The 18,630-nt window shown below is 35.4% G+C and overlaps 1 protein-coding gene across 1 annotated transcript in view; it reads right to left on the bottom strand.

Annotated features, from left to right (window-relative positions):
• The window catches only part of LOC122815812 (extracellular calcium-sensing receptor-like), a 363,125-nt gene extending 350,881 nt beyond the window's left edge, over positions 1 to 12,244 (bottom strand). Inside the window, exon 1 of the mRNA XM_044088617.1 lies at positions 11,793 to 12,244. Coding sequence (XP_043944552.1) covers positions 11,793 to 12,244 — 452 coding nt within the window. The remainder of the gene's footprint in view (positions 1 to 11,792) is intronic.
• Between the last annotated feature and the right edge of the window lie 6,386 nt (positions 12,245 to 18,630).

Below are 18,630 nucleotides of genomic sequence, written 5' to 3'. Positions count from 1 at the left end.
TCTGCTGGCCATTGTCTATAGTCATACAAGGCTACTAAGGCTTGAATCTTTTTACCCATGTCCATCAGGTCTATAGCCTCCCTTTCATCTTTCAAAACCAAAGACTTCTTCCTAGTTAATATCTGGCTCTGCTCTTGCTCAAAACCAGGATAAACTATTTCTCTAAATGTGAACAAGTACATTTTCATTCATTATACCTCCTTACTCTCCCTTCTTCATTTACTTCTTTACTGCTATTTAATGATCTTCCTTGAATTTCTCTCTAAATATATCATAAGCCTGTTTCTACCTCACATCATATTGCAATTCCTATTTGTATTAGACTAACTTACCTTTAATATCTCTACAAACTGTCTAAAAGTTTTCTAAATGTTAAATGACTGTCATATATCTCATATTGATTCTTAACCAAAGTTTTTATATTATTCCTAATTTGCAGTAATTATTTAAACTGCAGATGTTTTTGTTTTATTTTTGAAGAATGTAAAATTATTGCACTTAAATGTTTTGTAAATTATTTGGAGCTTTTCACCCCAGGCCTCTGATGAAAATGGCGACTTAAATCCCAGTCTTGCCAACAAAGGCACAAACATATTTCCTGTTTTTTTTTTTTCACAGGAGGGAAACTGTCCCAACACTCACTACTGTTACTTTAATTATATCACCCAAGAAATTACATAGTAACAGGGAAAGGGAATTCTATATCCCCAATGTGCTTTGATCTTGTGCAGAAAATAAAGTCATCACCATAGCTGTCAACCTTCCATCTCCAGAATGTGGGTCACCAGGTCTCATAATGTGGAACAAATGGGCAGAATGTGAAACACTTACTGACAGCTTTCTTACAACTTCAGCTAGGAAGCTCTCAGGATGGTTAAAATGTGTTAGTTTATACTTCTTTAAAACATTCTTGAGATGAGTTAATATGATTCTGCGATGTTTAGCATTGAAATATGTTAAAACATATATTAACACTGAATGTGTGACAGACCCTTTCAATGTGGAACAATGAGGTACACTGACATTTAAAACTCAAAATAAGGGACACTCCTTGTAATGAGGTACACTTGGAAGGTATGGTCTCAGCTATTGCTTGGCAGACAGCACCAATGCTTTCCTCAGACATTGCAGAAAACCCACGTTATAATGGCAAATAAGAGCCAAAAATTCTAAAAATATTACAAATCATACCCTCAAGGTGCTTCAGCAGCGCCTTACAAAATAAAGCAAGGATTGTCAGCACCTTTTTATGAAATGAGCATTGATTTTGAAAATTGTACCATTCAATATATTAGTATGCTGCTAACTATATTTAATTAACACTTTGTGTACACACACACACACACACACACACACACACACACACACACGTATATATAAATATATATATATATATATATATATGGATCTACTACCGTAGATCGAAATTACACTATTTTGAAATACGATAGTAGTGTCCCATTAACGCGAAAGTGCACTTTCGTGAAAGTCACTAAGTCGAACAGGACATTTCCTGCACTGTGGTGTGGTAGTGATGGACCTTTGTGTTAGGGCTCAGGTTAAGGATAGTGGATAGCTAGTAGGGCTATCCACTATCCTTAACCCAGGCCCTAACCCTAAGGTCCGTGACTAATGCAGCACAGTACAGGAAATAGGTCCATAACTAATGCTCAGTGGAGAAATACAATTTCCTGCACTGTGGTGTGGTAGCCATGGATTTTAGGGATAGGGCATGGGTTAAGGATAGGGGAGAGCCCTACTAGCTATCCACTATCCATTACCCAAGCCCTAACCCTTCGTTCTAGTGACTTTTGCGAAAATGCACTTTCGTTGAAGTGCACTTTTGCATTAGTGGGATACTACTATCGTATTTCAAAATAGTGTAATTTCGATCTATGGTAGTAGATCCCTATATATATATCTTTAGGTTTACTTCACAATCCTGAAATCCCACTTACCCAACTTTCATAGAACCGAGATGACAAAGCCAAAAACTAAGAAGACCGACCGCTCAGAATAACAAATTTCAACTCCAGACAAGTAATCACTTGGCTAACATGTTGAACTTTGTAACCAAAAAATAAAAAAAACAAGCAGACCCAAAATGGGCAGAGAAACTCCACTTTAATGACACAAGCAGAAAACAGCAAGTCCCATAAACTAAGTGGTTTCACCATTAATTTTTTGTCATAATAATACATTTTTTGCTAGGTATATTTTTTATGAATTTTTTAGTTTTTATACTATTAGTTAGGATGATAAGAAAATTTATTTGGTTTTTACAGTTTGTACAGTAGTGAATGATATGATATTCAAGTGATTCTACTTACAGAATATTGGCAGTATGATATTTTATGTTTGTATGTCTTTAAGAATGTTAAATGTACTGAAATTTGTCATTGGTCCATTTGAATTAATGGGAGAGAGTTTATATATATATATATATATATATATATATATATATGTTTTGTGAAGTATTGTTCTCTGTTATGGTCTGAAGAAGTGGTGGTGACACCATGAAAGCACTTACCTTATGAATAAAAGATATTTCAGCTTTTAAACGGAACTGAAGTCGTGACTTCCTATAACATTGTTTGGTCTGTTGGATGTTTTATGATATATTTTTGAATTATTTTACCAACAGCTCATTTATCCTTGCTGAATCTTGTTTGGTGTTATAAAGGCACAAACATATTTCCTGTTTTTTTTTTCACAGGAGGGAAACTGCCCCAACACTCACTACTGTTACTTTAATTATACCACCCAAGAAATTACATAGTAGCAGGGAAAGGGAATTCTATATCCCCAATGAACTTTGATCTTGTACAGAAAATAAAGTCATCACCATAGCTGTCAACCTTCCATCTCCAGAATGTGGGACACCAGGTCTCATAATGTGGAACAAATGGGCAGAATGTGAAACACTGACAGTTTCTAACAATTTCAGCTAGGAAGCTCTCAGGATGGTTAAAATGTGTTAGTTTATACTTATTTAAAACATTCTTGAGATGAGTTAATATGATTCTGCGATGTTTAGCATTGATAAACGTTAAAAAATATATTAACACTGAATGTGTGACAGACCCTTTCAATGTGGAACAATGAGGTACACTGACATTTAAAACTCAAAATAAGGGACACTCCTTGTAATGAGGTACACTTGGAAGGTAAGGTCTCAGCTATTGCTTGGTAGACAGCTCCAATGCTTTCCTCAGACATTGCAGAAAACCCATGTTATAATGGCAAATAAGAGCCAAAACTTCTAAAAATATTACAAATCATACCCTCAAGGTGCTCCAGCAGCACCTTACAAAATAAAACAAGGATTGTCAGCACCTTTTTATGAAATGAGCATTGATTTTGAAAATTGTACCATTCAATATATTAGTATACTGCTAACTATGTTTAATCAACACTTTATGTACACACACACACACACACACACACACACACACACACACACACACACACACACGTATGTATATATATATATATATATATATATATATATATCTATATATATATATATATATATATCTGGGTCTACTACCGTAGATAATTACACTATTTTGAAATATGATAGTAGTGTTCCATTAATGAGAAAATGCACTTCAGTGAAAGTGCACTTTCGTGAAAGTCACTAAGTCAAACAGGACATTTCCTGCACTGTGGTGCAGTAGTGACAAACCTTCATGTTAGGGCTCGGGTTAAGGATAGTGGATAGCTAGTAGGGCTATAAACTATACTTAACCAAAGCCCTAACCCTAAGGTCTGTGACTACTGTACCACAGTACAGGAAACAGATCCGTTACTACTGCTCAGTGGAGGAAATACAATTTCCTGCACTGTGGTGCAGTAGCCATGGACCTTAGGGTTAGGGCATGGGTTAAGGATAGTGTATAGCCCTACTAGCTATCCACTATCCATTACCCAAGCCCTAACCCTTTATTCTAGTGACTTTCGCAAAAATGCACTTTTGTTGAAGTGCACTTTGCGTTAGTGGGATACTACTATCATATTTCGAAATAGTGTAATTTTGATCTATGGTAGTAGACCCATACAAATATATATATATATATATATATATATATATATATATATATATATATATATATATATATATATGTGTGTGTGTGTGTGTGTGTGTGTGTGTGTGTGTGTGTGTGTGTGTGTGTGTATTTAGGTTTACTTCACAATACTGAAATCCCACTTACCCGAATTTCATAGAACCGAGATGACAAAGCCGAAAACTAAGAAGACCGACCGCTCAAAATAACAAATTTTATCTCCAGACAAGTAACCACTTGGCCAACATGTTGAACTTTGTAACCAAAAAATAAAAAACAAGCAGACCCAAAATGGGTAGAGAAACTCCACTTTAATGACACAAGCAGAAAACAGCAAGTCCCATAAACTAAATGGTTTCAACATTAAAATATGGCTTTCTCAGAGTTACATGGGATACAAACAACTTGGTTTAAATAGAATAATATAAGCAAAACCAACCAATCATTTCATGTGATGTCGCATTGAATTAGTTTTTTAAAAAAAAAAACACACACAGTTAATAAAGGGAAATAAAACCTTCAGTTTTCTCCAGAAAACACAAAACACACTTTTACAGCTTATATAACCATATGATTAAAAGACATATATGTTATATATGTGTAATACATGTGTTACTGAAATGTCAATAAATAAAATGCAATTAATGAATTAATTTAAATATCCCTTGCCCTTTCTTTTAAAATGGGTAAAACTGCAATGTTGTCATTCAAGCCTGGGGGGATGTGGCATCAAGCCCAATTTACCATTTTATCTCCATACTTTTTACTTTTAATTTATCATCCGCTCCCCTTTCACATGGTAGCACCTTGTCTATCACAAAAAAGATAAACTTGTTAAAGTTAGTGCAGGTTATACTGTGCATGTATAGAACATCGTGTTGATTTTTAGATTGTATTGCCCTCACATGTTTTGCTATTCTATCGCTTAATCTACGTATAGTCTTGCCCACATGGAAACTGTGGCAGCTCGTGCATGTAGCAACATACACTAACATAGTAGTGTTGTAGCTGCACCTTCCTAGGCAAGATAAAGTACGTTCAAATCCATGATTGGAAATGTAAGGGCCATCATTGATATATCTGCAAAACTTACATGCTCCATGCTTAAGCATTATAGAACTTTGTCTGCTCCATTTAGAATCCTCAAGAATATTTTTAATATTCCTTCCTCTGCTATAAACAATCTTTGGCTTACGCCCCAAGATATTCTTACTGGATTCATTGAGACCAAGCTGCCATGCATTGTTGATGGCTATCAATAGTGGTGCAGCACAGTGATTATATCTCAAAATCAGAGCACTAACGTTACTCCTCTCCTTGTTTGTAGTTTTCTTCACTATTTTAGAGCACAGAATAGGCTGAAATACAGGACTTCTCTTATTAAGAATTTCATGCCTAACTTTCAATAATAGTTTTAGGGGGTACTCCCTTTCCAAAAACGTCCCTACTAGTTTATATAACTCCTCTATAAAGGTGTCATTGTCACTCACTAGTCTTGACAATCTAACCATCTGACCCCTAATAATTCCCTTCTTTTGATGAAAGGGCTGACAACTGTCAAAATGTAATACAGAATTAGAAAAAGTTTTCTTCCTGTATATGTTACTATGTAAAACTCCCCTTTGATTAGATGGATATCCAGAAAGTTAGTTTCATCCGGGTGCCATGAACTAGTAACCTTAAGAAATGGGGTAGTGTTGTTCAAAAAATCAATAAACTTTGTAGACTCAAGCTCATTAGCTTGCCACAAAATCAGAATATTGTCCAAAAACCTATTGTGATAAAGGATCTTGGACATAAATTCTGAAGGAAAGATAAAAGATTCTTTCCAATGCAAAAATACTAAACTGGAAAATATGGGAGCGTACTTTGCTCCCGTGGTTACCCCAGATGTTTGGTGGTAAATCTCCTCCTCAAAACTAAGAAAGTTGTTCTGTAGTATAAGTTCCATAAGGTCCATCAGGATGTTTATCCTTGTTTTGTCAATTACATTGCTTCTCAATAAACTCTCACGAAAGAAATGCAACCCCTCCTCCTGGGGTATAATAGAAAATAAATTAATTACATCCACTGTAAGAAAAGAAAAGGTATCAGATACCCCAATAGCTCTAAGTCAATCCAAACAATGCCAAGAGTTCCTTGGTATATCTTTTGCCTCACCCACAACCTTATTATTTATCTCATCCACAAAGGAAGCAAGGGGTTCTGTTTTAGATCTCCTAGTCACAACAACAGGTCTAAATGGTGGGTTACTAGGACACTTATGAATCTTGGGGATCCCAAAAATCACTGGTTTGACAGGATGTCCTATTGTGAGAAACCTGAACTCTTTCTCATCTATAGCTCCCGGAAAAAGTGCACCCAGTAGTTATAAATTGATCTTGGCATATGCCCTATTAATTTCATTCTTAGTAGCTCTACTGTAAGTGAGGGGGTCATTGAGAATTTCACACATCTTAAACACATAGTCAAAATGAGACATGATTACTAGGCCCCCTCCTTTGCCAGACTTCATAATTCGCATATCGCTGTTCCTAGATAGATCATATAATGCTTTTCTCTCTTCATTATGGAGGTAGTCATGTTCATACTTATTGTTTTTAAGAATTTTTCTTAACTCATTCTCACACAGTTTTTCAAATAACATAACATCCACATTATTTGGGGGAGTAAACAAACTTTTCCTCTGCAGGTTTGTAGCCCCTTGGTTGCCAGTACGGCCATTAAAAAACAGTTTAAGATTCAGTTGTCTAGTGAACATTTTTGAACTAATAACAACATCTGCCACATCCAAACAAAACAAGGAACAAAAGTAAAACCTTTACTAAATAAACTGTAATAAGTGTCATTGTGTGAAATCACTAAAATTGTAAATTGTAAAATAATTTTTCTTTGAGATGTCACACATCACACAGTCATCAGGAGTATTACAACCAAGAACAGTGCCATATTCCAAGTCAAAACCAGTTAGTGATAAATCACTTAACACTCAAAATGTCTTCTTTTTCCCCCTTTGAGCCCTGCTGTTGTTATAATAAACATTCCGATGGTAATGTCCAGCATTCTGTTGGTAACATGGACTGCCCTTCCCCAAGTTCTTCAAATGCTCTGACCTCCTGCGTTCGGAGTTCTGATCTAAAAAACCTTCATAATCATCATATGGTGCATCCAAATCACTGACAATGTCATCACTGGTGTCCCTATGTCATGCACCATCACTGCCAACCAGGTTAGCCTTTTTGCTATTTTTGTTGTGATCCACTGGATAAGCCAGCTTTTTTTGGTAGTCATTAGAGTCCCCAATGAGTCTTTTACATTTGGTGTTAACATTATTTTTAACAAACTTGTCTAAATCATTAAGCACTTGACTGTAATTGTGCATATATTCAGAAAACAAAAGACCACTGACTATGTTCTGGTTTAATACATTCATTTCTTTCTCCATTTCAGTCAACTTACTTGTATTGTTTCTGATAATTATATCCAACATGTCCAATCCTGTTTTGTTAAACAATTCAACCAGCTCCTGGTACACAGAAGAGCCCAAATTAATGCCCATAGGCAACTTCCCTATGCGCAGTCCTTTGGGCACCTGTTTTAATAAAAGTGACACCCGAAACACATTTTTTTCAAAGGTTTCCAACTATCATTTCAGTGTTGGCCTGTCATCTATCACCCCATTCAAGTTTGAGAAACAATCCACAGGTGTACATAGCCATTCACTAAAATCATGCCCCCTAGGTTCTTCCTGCTGTTTCAATTGGTCAGTTACAGTTTTCTCATCAATGCACGGCAAGTGCAAAGTAAAAAGTTCAGCCTGTGTGCTAGTTGGCATGGCTGAAGCAGAAGGACATGCACTAGTATTTCCATTTCTCAATAACAATGCGGTTAACTTCTGTACTGAGTGAGTTAACTCACTGATAACCACTTCCATAGTCCTGGTGTCACTAGTACTGGAGCAACCTGACAATTGGGTTGAAAATACCAAACAAACAAAACAAGCTCCAAATGAAGTAAACCGCTGGTAACCAAAAAATAAAAAACAAACCGACCCAAAAAGGGCAGAGAAACTTTAATGACACGAGCAGAAAATAGCAAGTTCCATAAACTAAGTGGTTTCACCATTAAATATGGCTTTCTCAGAGTTACATAGGATACAAACAACTTGGTTTAAATAGAGTAATGTAAGCAAAACCAACCAATCATTTCATGTGATGTCACACTGAATTATTTAAAAAAAAACACACAGTTAATAAAGGCAAATAAAACCTTCAGTTTTCTCCAGAAAACACAAAACAACACTTTTACAGCTTATATAACCATATGATTAAAAACATATATATTACATATGTGTAATAGATGTGTTATTGAAATGTCAATAAATAAAATGCAGTTAATCAATTAATTTAAATGACCCTTGCCCTTTCTTTTAAAATGGGTAAAACTGCAATGTTGTCATTCAAGCCTGGGGGGGATGTGGCATCAAGCCCAATTTACCATTTTATCTCCATAATTCCTACTTTTAATGCAAACACAGTACACAAACTGAATGAATTGCTAGCAGCTGTTGTGAGACAAGAAGTGACCCCAAATTATTAAATAACATTATAACTGCTGAGCCAAAATGAATGACAATCCAAGAAATAGCTTAAATTTCACAAAAAAACACTCCAAGCAGTATTAAGAGCTTTCATCAAATGAATGACTTCATCAGAATAAAATACTTCTACTAACAACAGTTTAAATAGAAACCACTAGCCAATCATCTTCTAGTATACATCACTTCCCTTCAATACAATATACTATATCCCCCATTATATTACCAATACTTTAAAATATAGATATTATTAAAACATATCTATAGATTGTTGCATAAAAAATAATATTAAACAATTTGAAAGGGTGACTTCCACCCTAATCATAATAAAAACATAGAGCCTACCTTCAACACCGAAGACATAGAAATCCTATCATTCAAACCTGGTGCATGATATGCGTCTAGTCTAATTTGCCACTTAAGCTCAATAAACTCTAAATAGTCATCTACTGCCCCCCCCCCCATGGTCCCATATCAGCCTGTTCCAATATAAAGAATGAAAAGAAATTACTAGGTTTATTACAAATATGCTTGTATAACACATTATTTTCATTGTTATGCTTAATATCATATAAATGCTGATATATTCTGGTCCTAAGGGCATTCTTGGTCTTTCCCAGATAGTAACTTTCACATTGCATACATAATGCCAAATAGACCACTCCCTTGCTATAACAATACATTTTCTTCATATTAGTAATATATCCAAAATTTCTGAGTTTCATTTTCTCTGTATTCATAGCATAAGGGCATCGGGTGTATCTTCCACATTTGAAAGTACCCCCCCTGTCGTGCATCAAATTTTATTATTTCAAATAATCTTTTCAATGAAGTGTCCTTCTTGTAAACTTCTTTGGGTTTAATACCAACTTTGGCCTGTACATCAAGGTCCACCTTAAATATTTTCCAGTATTTAAAAATAATATTTCTAATATCCTAAAAATTACAAGAAAACATTAGGGTAAATACACAACCAAAATCTATCAATCTATTTTGATTTTGATTCTCCTGACCTCCAATGTTAACCTGAGCTAGTAGGGAGGAAAAGTGACCACTAGTTCTCTTATTTTGAACTCCATTAAATATGTCAGTGACAAAAGTTTCAGGGTAACCTCTCCTACAAAACATATTTTTCATTATTTCACATTCCCTCAAAAAATCGTCAAAATCAGAGGCCATTCTAGCCAGTCTCACATACTGACCTTTGACAAGGGCTTTCTTTTGGTGCAATGGGTGTGCACTTGCAAAGTGCAGTAATGAATTGGAATATGTTGGTTTTCTATATAATTGAGAGATGAAACAATTATTAATATAGTCCTTTCTAATGGTAACATCCAGAAAATTGACAAAATCCAAATCTGTACTTATAGTAAATTTAAGAAAACCAGTTGTACCATTAATATAGGAAAAAAACTTTTCCAAATCTTCTTCACTGCCATTCGAGAAAAGGACAATATCATCAAGGTATCGCCCATACAATACCCATGAAGCCCTAAATCCTGAATTAAATACAAACAAGTCCTCCCATTGTGCTAAGACAATGTTTGCAAAACCTGGAGCACAGCACACACCCATTGCAACTCATTGTTTCTGTTTAAAAAGATGTCCTTCAAAGGTGACCAAATTATTGTCTAATACAATTTCCATACATGAGCAAATGGTTAAGACGGTCTCATGATTAAATGTAGAATTAGTGCATAGGTAGTCATAAAACCATTCAAGGCCTATTTGATGCGGTATGACTGAAAATAGGTCACACACATCAATAGAAGCCAAGATAAGGTTCTTATTAAACATACTGTGTTGAATTTTTATAAGAAAGTCCCATGGATCTTTTATCATTGTACTATGATTGTCTAGTACATTTTTAACCTTGCTGTCAATGAATTTAGCAAGACTATAAGTTTTGGAGGCCTTGGCATCCACAATAGGTCATAAAGGTGGATTAGAAATGGATTTATGTATTTTTGGTATACCAAAAATTGTCGGTGTTCTAGGATGTACTGTTAACAAGTAATTATAAGTCTGTATAGAAATTTGCCCATTAAGGGGTAACTGTTCCAATTCTAGATCTATATTACAGTAGGCTATATTCATTTCATTTCGAAAGACTTCCAGGTATACCTCACTATACAGTATTTCAAACATTTTACTGTTGTAATCATTCACATTCATTATAACCAAGCCCCCACCTTTATCCGGCTTCATTAACCTAATGTCACGCTGTTCAAGAATATCTTTTAACAGAATAACTTCCTTACTTTCAAGATTATAACTGTCAGTCCTATTGTTCTTTTTGTCTAATAGTTTCCTAATATCAGTTTCGCATAAATTTTCAAAATGTTGTACTAAGGGGTGAGACGGGGTTGAAAAAATACTAGGTCTCCGAGAATTCAAATGCTCAATGGTCATATTATGATTTTGAAAATTTAAAGCTAGATTCAATTTTCTTGTAAAAAGCTTTAGTTGCAAAATAGAGTCGACTAGTCTCCCCTTTTTTAATGGTACAAAATTCATACCTTTAGATAACAAATCTGCCCAATTAGTGTCTACTCGGGCCTGGCTGTAATTATAAATACTAAAATCACCTATCCTATTGTGTACCACACTATATTCACTATAATCACTATTGATACCATTGTCAATATTCATCTCCGGTATGAGCCCCATCTTCCCCTCCACGTGCCACCCCATGAGTTGTTCCCATACTTGTAGTACTCCTGCCTCCCCTGTCTCTGATACAACAACCTCTCTGATCTCCATAAAGGAGGTTGTTCTAAAGGGGATTCAGGCTCAACATTGTCTTGTTCATATACATGTGTATCATGCCTTTCTATAGACATTACATTACTTTCCCTATTTGGACTCTGTTGCCCCCTCGGTGGTTCAGGGTAAGCTTTACTCTCTTCATACTCTAATTTGCCCCTTAATAACTTCCTTTCTTTCCTATTTTTAATTCTAAAAGTTCCATATTCACATTATTAAATACAGCATTAAACTCAATTATTTTCAAATCAAACAATAAATCATTCTTAATGCTTGAGTCCAACTGATTAATGTCCCTTAACAGCAAGGACATTTTTCTATTATTGTCCACTATTAATATTTGTAGCAATTAACATCCTTGCCTGTTAAAGAACTGCACCAGTTCTTTATGAAGATGTGAGTCCTTCTGAAGGCCAGTGGGGTATTTCCATATGGGTAGTCCTTTCGGCACCTGCTCGCATTTAGTACATTCAGTCAAATACTCATTTTCGAGCTGCAGTTTTTTATATTTGGATAGCAACCCTTTAAAGTTAAATAATTGCTGATCCAATGTTCCTTGATTCCCAATGCTGTTACTATGAGTTTGGTTAAATCCAAACTCCGTTTTTAACCAGTGTTCAAATGAAACATTAAAGTTCTCTTCTTGGCATGCCACATTGATGCTCTGTGTCTGTTGACCACGACTGGAGCAGCTAATGTCAGACCCGCCCCCTTCCACGTCACTGTGGCAACCCGTTCTTTGAGCAGGAGTAATAAAAGATGAATTTAAAGTTGATGGCTGCGTATTCAGCAGTGCTCTTTGATTAAATGGCATGGAATCACTCCTAAGTTTGTCCACCTTCCTCGAAATTTAAGCAACCGTTGATGTTAATGTAGAAACAGACCGAAGAATAGTCGGCAAATCAACATCGCTAGTGCCACACAACTGCTCCCTTCCTTCCATGACAACAAACTAGGAATGCAAACACAGTACACAAACTGAATGAATTGCTAGCAGCTGTTGTGAAACAAGGAGCGACTCCAAATTATTATATCACTTTATAACTGCTGAGCCAAAATGAATGACAATCCAAGAAATAGCTTAAATTTCACAAAAAAAACCACTCCAAGCAGTATTAAGCACTTTCGTCAAATGAATGACTTCATCAGAATAAAATACTGCTACTAACAACAGTCTAAATAGAAACGCCTAGCCAATCATCTTCTAGTATACATCACTTCCCTTCAATACAATATACTATATCCCCCATTTTATGCAAAACATACATGTTCCACACTTAAGCATTATAGACCTTTGTCTGTTCCGTTTAGAATCCTCAAGAATATTTTTAATATTCCTTCCTCTGCTATAAACAATCTTTGGCTTGTGCCCCAAGATATTCTTACTGGTCTGGGAGCTAGTAATCATATCTCATTATGACTATGTGTTTAAGATGCGTGAAATTTTCAATGACCCCCTCACTTACAGTAGGGCTACTAAGAACAAAATTAATAGCGCACATGCCAAGATCGATTTATACCTACTGGATGCACTCTTTCAGGGAGCTATAGATGAGAAAGATTTTTGGGGTCACCAAGATTCATAAGTGTCCCAGTAACCCGCCATTTAGAGCTAATGTTTCGGTTAGGGGATTTAAAATGGAACCCCTTGCTTCCTTTGTGGATGAGATGACTAATAAGGTTGTGGGTGAGGCAAAACATATACTAAGGGACTCTTGGCATTGTTTTGATCACTTTAGAGCTATTAGAGTATCTGATACCTTTTCTTTTCTTACAGTGGATGTAATTAATTTAGTTTCTATTACTGCTCAGGAGGAAGGGTTGCATTTCTTTTGTGAGAGTTTATTGAGAAGCAAAGTAATTGACAAAACAAGGATAAACATTCTGGTGGACCTTATGGAACTTAAAATACAGAACAATGTTCTTAGTTTTGAGTGGGAGATATACCACCAAACATCTGGGGTAGCCATGGGAGCAAAGTGTGCTCCCATATTTTCCAATTTAGGGCTTTTGCATTGGGAAGAAACTTTTATATTTACTTCAGAATTTATGTCCAAGACCCTTTTATATAATAGGTTTTTGGACAATATTCTGATTTTGTGGCAAGGTAATGAGCTTAAGGCTACAAAGTTTGTTGATTTTTTGAACAACACCACCCCATTCCTTAAGTTTACTAGTTCATGACACCTGGATGAAACTAACTTTCTGGATAACCATCTAACCAGAAAAGGGGAGTTTTACATAGTAACATATACAGGAAGAAAATGTTTTCTAATTCTGTGTTACATTTTGACAGTTGTCAGCCCTTTCATCAAAAGAAGGGAATTATTAGGGGTCAGATGGTTAGATTGTCAAGACTAGTGAGTGACAATGACACCTTTATAGAGGAGTTATATAAACTAGTAGGGACGTTTTTGGAAAGGGAGTACCCCCTAAAACTATTATTGAAAGTTAGGCATGAAATTCTTAATAAGAGAAGTCCTGTATTTCAGCCTATTCTGTGTTCTAAAATAGTGAAGAAAACTACAAACAAGGAGAGGAGTAACGTTAGTGCCCTGATTTTGAGATATAATCACTGTGCTGCACCACTATTGATAGCCATCAACAATGCATGGCAGCTTGGTCTCAATTAATCCAGTAAGAATATCTTGGAGCACAAGCCAAAGATTGTTTATAGCAGAGGAAGGAATATTAAAAATATTCTTGAGGATTCGAAATGGAGCAGACAAAGGTCTATAATGCTTAAGCGTGGAGCATGTAAGTTTTGCAGATATATCAATGATGGCCCTTACGTTTCCAATCATGGATTTGAACGTACTTTATCTTGCCTAGGAAGGTGCAGCTGCAACACTACTATGTTAATGCATATTGCTGCATGCACGAGCTGCCACAATTTCCATGTGGGCAAGACTATACGTAGATTAAGCGATAGAATAGCAGAACATGTGAGGGCAATAAAATCTAAAAATCAACACGATGTTCTATACATGCACAGTATAACCTACACTAACTTTAACAAGTTCATCTTTTTGCGATAGACAAGGTGCTACCATGTGAAAGGCGAGGGGATGATAAATTAAAAGTAGAAATTATGGAGATAAAATGGTAAATTGGGCTTGATGCCACATCCCCCCAGGCTTGAATGACAACATTGCAGGTTTACCCATTTTAAAAGAAAGGGCAAGGGTTATTTTAATTAATTCATTAACTGCATTTTATTTATTGACATTTCAATAACACATCTATTACACATATATAATATATATGTTTTTTTAATCATATGGTTATATAAGCTGCAAAAGTGTTGTTTTGTGTTTTCTGGAGAAAATTGAAGGTTTTATTTACCTTTATTAACTGTGTGTGTTTTTTAAAAAAACTAATTCAATGTGACATCACATGAATTGATTTGTTGGTTTTGCAGTTGTTTGTATCCCATGTAACTCTGAAGAAGCCATATTTTAATGGTGAAACCACTTAGTTTTGGGACTTCCTGTTTTCTGCTCCTGTCATTAAAATGGAGTTTATCTGCCCGTTTTGGGTCTATTTGTTTTATTTATTTTTTGGTTACCGGTGTTTTGCTTCATTTAGACCTTCTTTTGTTCATTTAACATGTTTAACTTTGCCCCTTACTTCCATGGTAGTGTAATCTCGGAATTGGTATATTTAGTTAGGAGTGTGTGGGGGGCACAGCTCCCAGTATGGGTAGGATTAATTTGCTTCCATTTTATCTATTTATTTATTTATTTATTTATTTTAGTTTGTTTGGCTAAGAGGTTACTTACCTGGAGTTGAAAATCGGTGTTCTGAGCAGATGGTCTTCTGAGTTTTTGTCTTTGTCGTCTTGGTTATATGAAAGTCAGGTAAATGGGATTTTGGTTTTGTGATGTAGACCCATACATCTATATTACGTGATCGAATGCCTGGGTGAGGAAACACCTAAAAATCTACCAGATAATATCGAACTCCACAACAGCGAATGCCGCCAGGAAAGAAAACTGTTGGCCACCAAAAAAAAAAAAAAAGTTTACAGTCACCTAACTAAATATACCAACTCCAAGATCACTGTACAGTGGAGGAAATGGCAAAACACAGTGAATGGCCAAGGGAAATCTTTCCCTGGCTTAATTTGGCTGTTCGCTGTTTTTTGCCTTTGATATTATGCGGTTGATGTTTAGGTGTTCGCTCACGTAATATAGAACCTATATAAATATATATATATATATATATATATATATATATATTTATATATATATATATATATACATATACATATATATATATATATATATATATATATATATATATATATATATATATATATATATATATGGGTCTACTTTGTTTAATTGAAAGCTCATTTCACTGTATTTCAATTTACCCTGACCAAATTGCTGTAAGATCAAATTACTGAAAACTCATTTCACCGAATCTCATTTCACAGCAGTAAAGTACTGGCACTGTGTAGAGTACTGTAAGGCAAGTAAAAGGTATATGCCCTTTTTCCCGCTGTAGTGCGATCCTGGAGTTAGTATATATAGTTGGGGGTGGGGGGGCACAGCCCCCCACATTGTAGAGTGTGGGGGGTCATAACCCCCCCACTTAGTTTATGTATATATTGTCTTCTTGTATATTCTCATTGGTGTTGTAAGTATGCATGTCTATGGTTTAAAATGCATTGTTTAGAAACTCTCTGTGAAATATAATATAAAAACAAATTAGGTGGGGGCCTACACCCCACACACCCCCAACCCACCCTAACTATACCTACTAACTCCAGGATTGCACTACAGTGGGGAAAAGTGCATATACTTTTTACTTGCTTTACAGTACTCTATACAGTGCCAGTACTTCACTTCAGTGAAATGAGGTTCATTGAAATGAGTTTTCAGTAGTTTGAGCTGTCAGGGATTTGGTCATGATGGATTCAAATTCACTGCAATGAGCTTTCGATGAAACATATACATATATATATATATATATATATATATATATATATATATATATATATATATATATGGATTCCATCATTATGGTCAGATGTGTGTTTGGTCCACAGCTGTTTAATCAACTGTTTATGATTGACTGAACAGCTGGTCAGCAGGTGTCTGAGACTGAATAATTCCTGGGGATGGGGAATCTTACCATACCCCATGTTTGTGCAATCTCAGAGTTAGTGTATATAATTAGCAGGAGATGTGAGGTATGCAGGGACTTCTTAGTTTTTAAAAACTTGAATTTTGCATTCACTGAGGCTATTTCTTGGTGCATGCACAGTTGTGTATTGACATTGCCATTTTTTACATTGTTTAGCATATTTTTATTGGGAGAATTCGATGTATAGTTATACACCCATAGTAATATATTTATATATATAAATATAATTGACTGTAAGTATGATTGTGCCAGCATGTGTGTGTGGGTGGAAGAACAATCACTACATGACTAGCACTAGCCACCTGGTAGTGTGACATGTGAGCTAGACTCAACATCATGCACAAAACTGGGAAAAAGTTTTATATATATATATATATATATATATATATATATTTATATATAAATATATATATATATATATATATATATATATATATATGTATGGGTTTACTTCATTTGCCCTAACTTCCGATTGACCGACACCCATTTGCCCGACCCCATTTGACCGAAATTTCATTTGACCGTCACTTCATTTGACTGACACTTCATTTGACCGACAAGTATTATTGGCAAGTAAATGGGATATGACCCTTCTCCACTGTAGTGCAACCCAGGAGTTAGAATATATATTCAGGGGGGTGTGGGGGGTGAATCCCCCCACTTACTTTTGTTTTACTAAGCAATATTAAAGCAAAACTAAACAATATAATATGAAATTAAGTAGGGGGATTCACCTACCACATCCCCCATTATGGGGGTGTGTACCCCCCACACCCCCAACTATATATTCTAACTCCAGGGTCACACTTCAGTGGAGAAGGGGGCATATCCCATTTTCTTGCCAATAATACTTGTCGGTCAAATGAAGTGTCGGTCAAATGAAAGTCTGGTCATTTGGTCTATGGCAAATGGGTGTCGGTCAATCGGAAGTTAGGGCAAATGAAGTAGACCCATATATATATATATATATATATATATATATATATATATATATATATATATATATATATAGATAAATATAAAACTGGTTTCAATAGTGCCTAACTTTTCGATGTATATTTCTTCACTGAAAATAAAATAGTATTGTTAAGGAAGGGTGCTGGAAGTATTTTTGTGTTTGCTGCATATGTTTTGGTCCACTCATCCAACAATTTTTTTCACCATGTTTAAATTCTGTCTATCTATCTATCTATCTATCTATCTATCTATCTATCTATCTATCTATCTATCTGTCTATCTATTAAGACAGATAGCAATATAGTTGTGCAGAAAATAAGCAGGGGGCACTTTGAAAGTTTTTATCAAAACAGAAGTTTGTTCTCAAAACATAAAATACCAACATGACTTTCCAACAAAATAAAGCATTGTTATGGTTTTGACAAAATGAAAGAATTCTTTCTAGTGCTTGTTATTTGCATTAAACATACATCTGTCAATTTTTAATAGAAAAACAATCTCTGCTTCAATTCATATGTAATCTTAAATCCTAGGACTTTCATCGGTACTCCAAGCTTTCAGATTTGTGCTATCTCAGAGCCGATGCTCTGGCCCTGGATTCTCTGTCCATAAAGCAGGTATTTCCAGACTCCACTGGACCTGCTTTCAGTTTTCTCAACCTGCGTTCTCTCTTTCCCACCTTAAATAGATTCAGGCAGAAACCTTTACAAGAAACTCCCCATAAGGAGATAGGATTGCTATGAATTTTATCACAACAATGCTGTATACATTAAATATAAAAATAACTCATGTATACAAAATCATACATTTGGTTTACGTTAACAAAAAGGATATGCTTTTGTTTTGCAAACAATAGTCTCTTTTACAGTAGCAGTTACCATACCATGTTACAGATGATCCACCCTGGCTTGAGCCCATCACCCTTCAAGCCTCATGGAAGGTCTGTGGCTTGACAGACCTTCTGCACTGTGGTCATGTACATTGGGATGTTACCTTAATGTAGAATGGCTGTAAGTTCAAGTCCCATGGGCAAAGCTTGATGTTGCCTTCTCACTTTCTTGCCTTCCTTTTGTTCATGTAACTACTGCA

The sequence above is a fragment of the Protopterus annectens genome, chromosome 1.part1, assembly GCF_019279795.1.
Source record: "Protopterus annectens isolate FY-2018-M chromosome 1.part1, PAN1.0, whole genome shotgun sequence".
NCBI classification, from domain to species: Eukaryota; Metazoa; Chordata; order Ceratodontiformes; family Protopteridae; genus Protopterus; species Protopterus annectens.
Note: the sequence above shows the minus strand (reverse complement) of the source record. Positions and strands in the feature narration are given on the sequence as shown.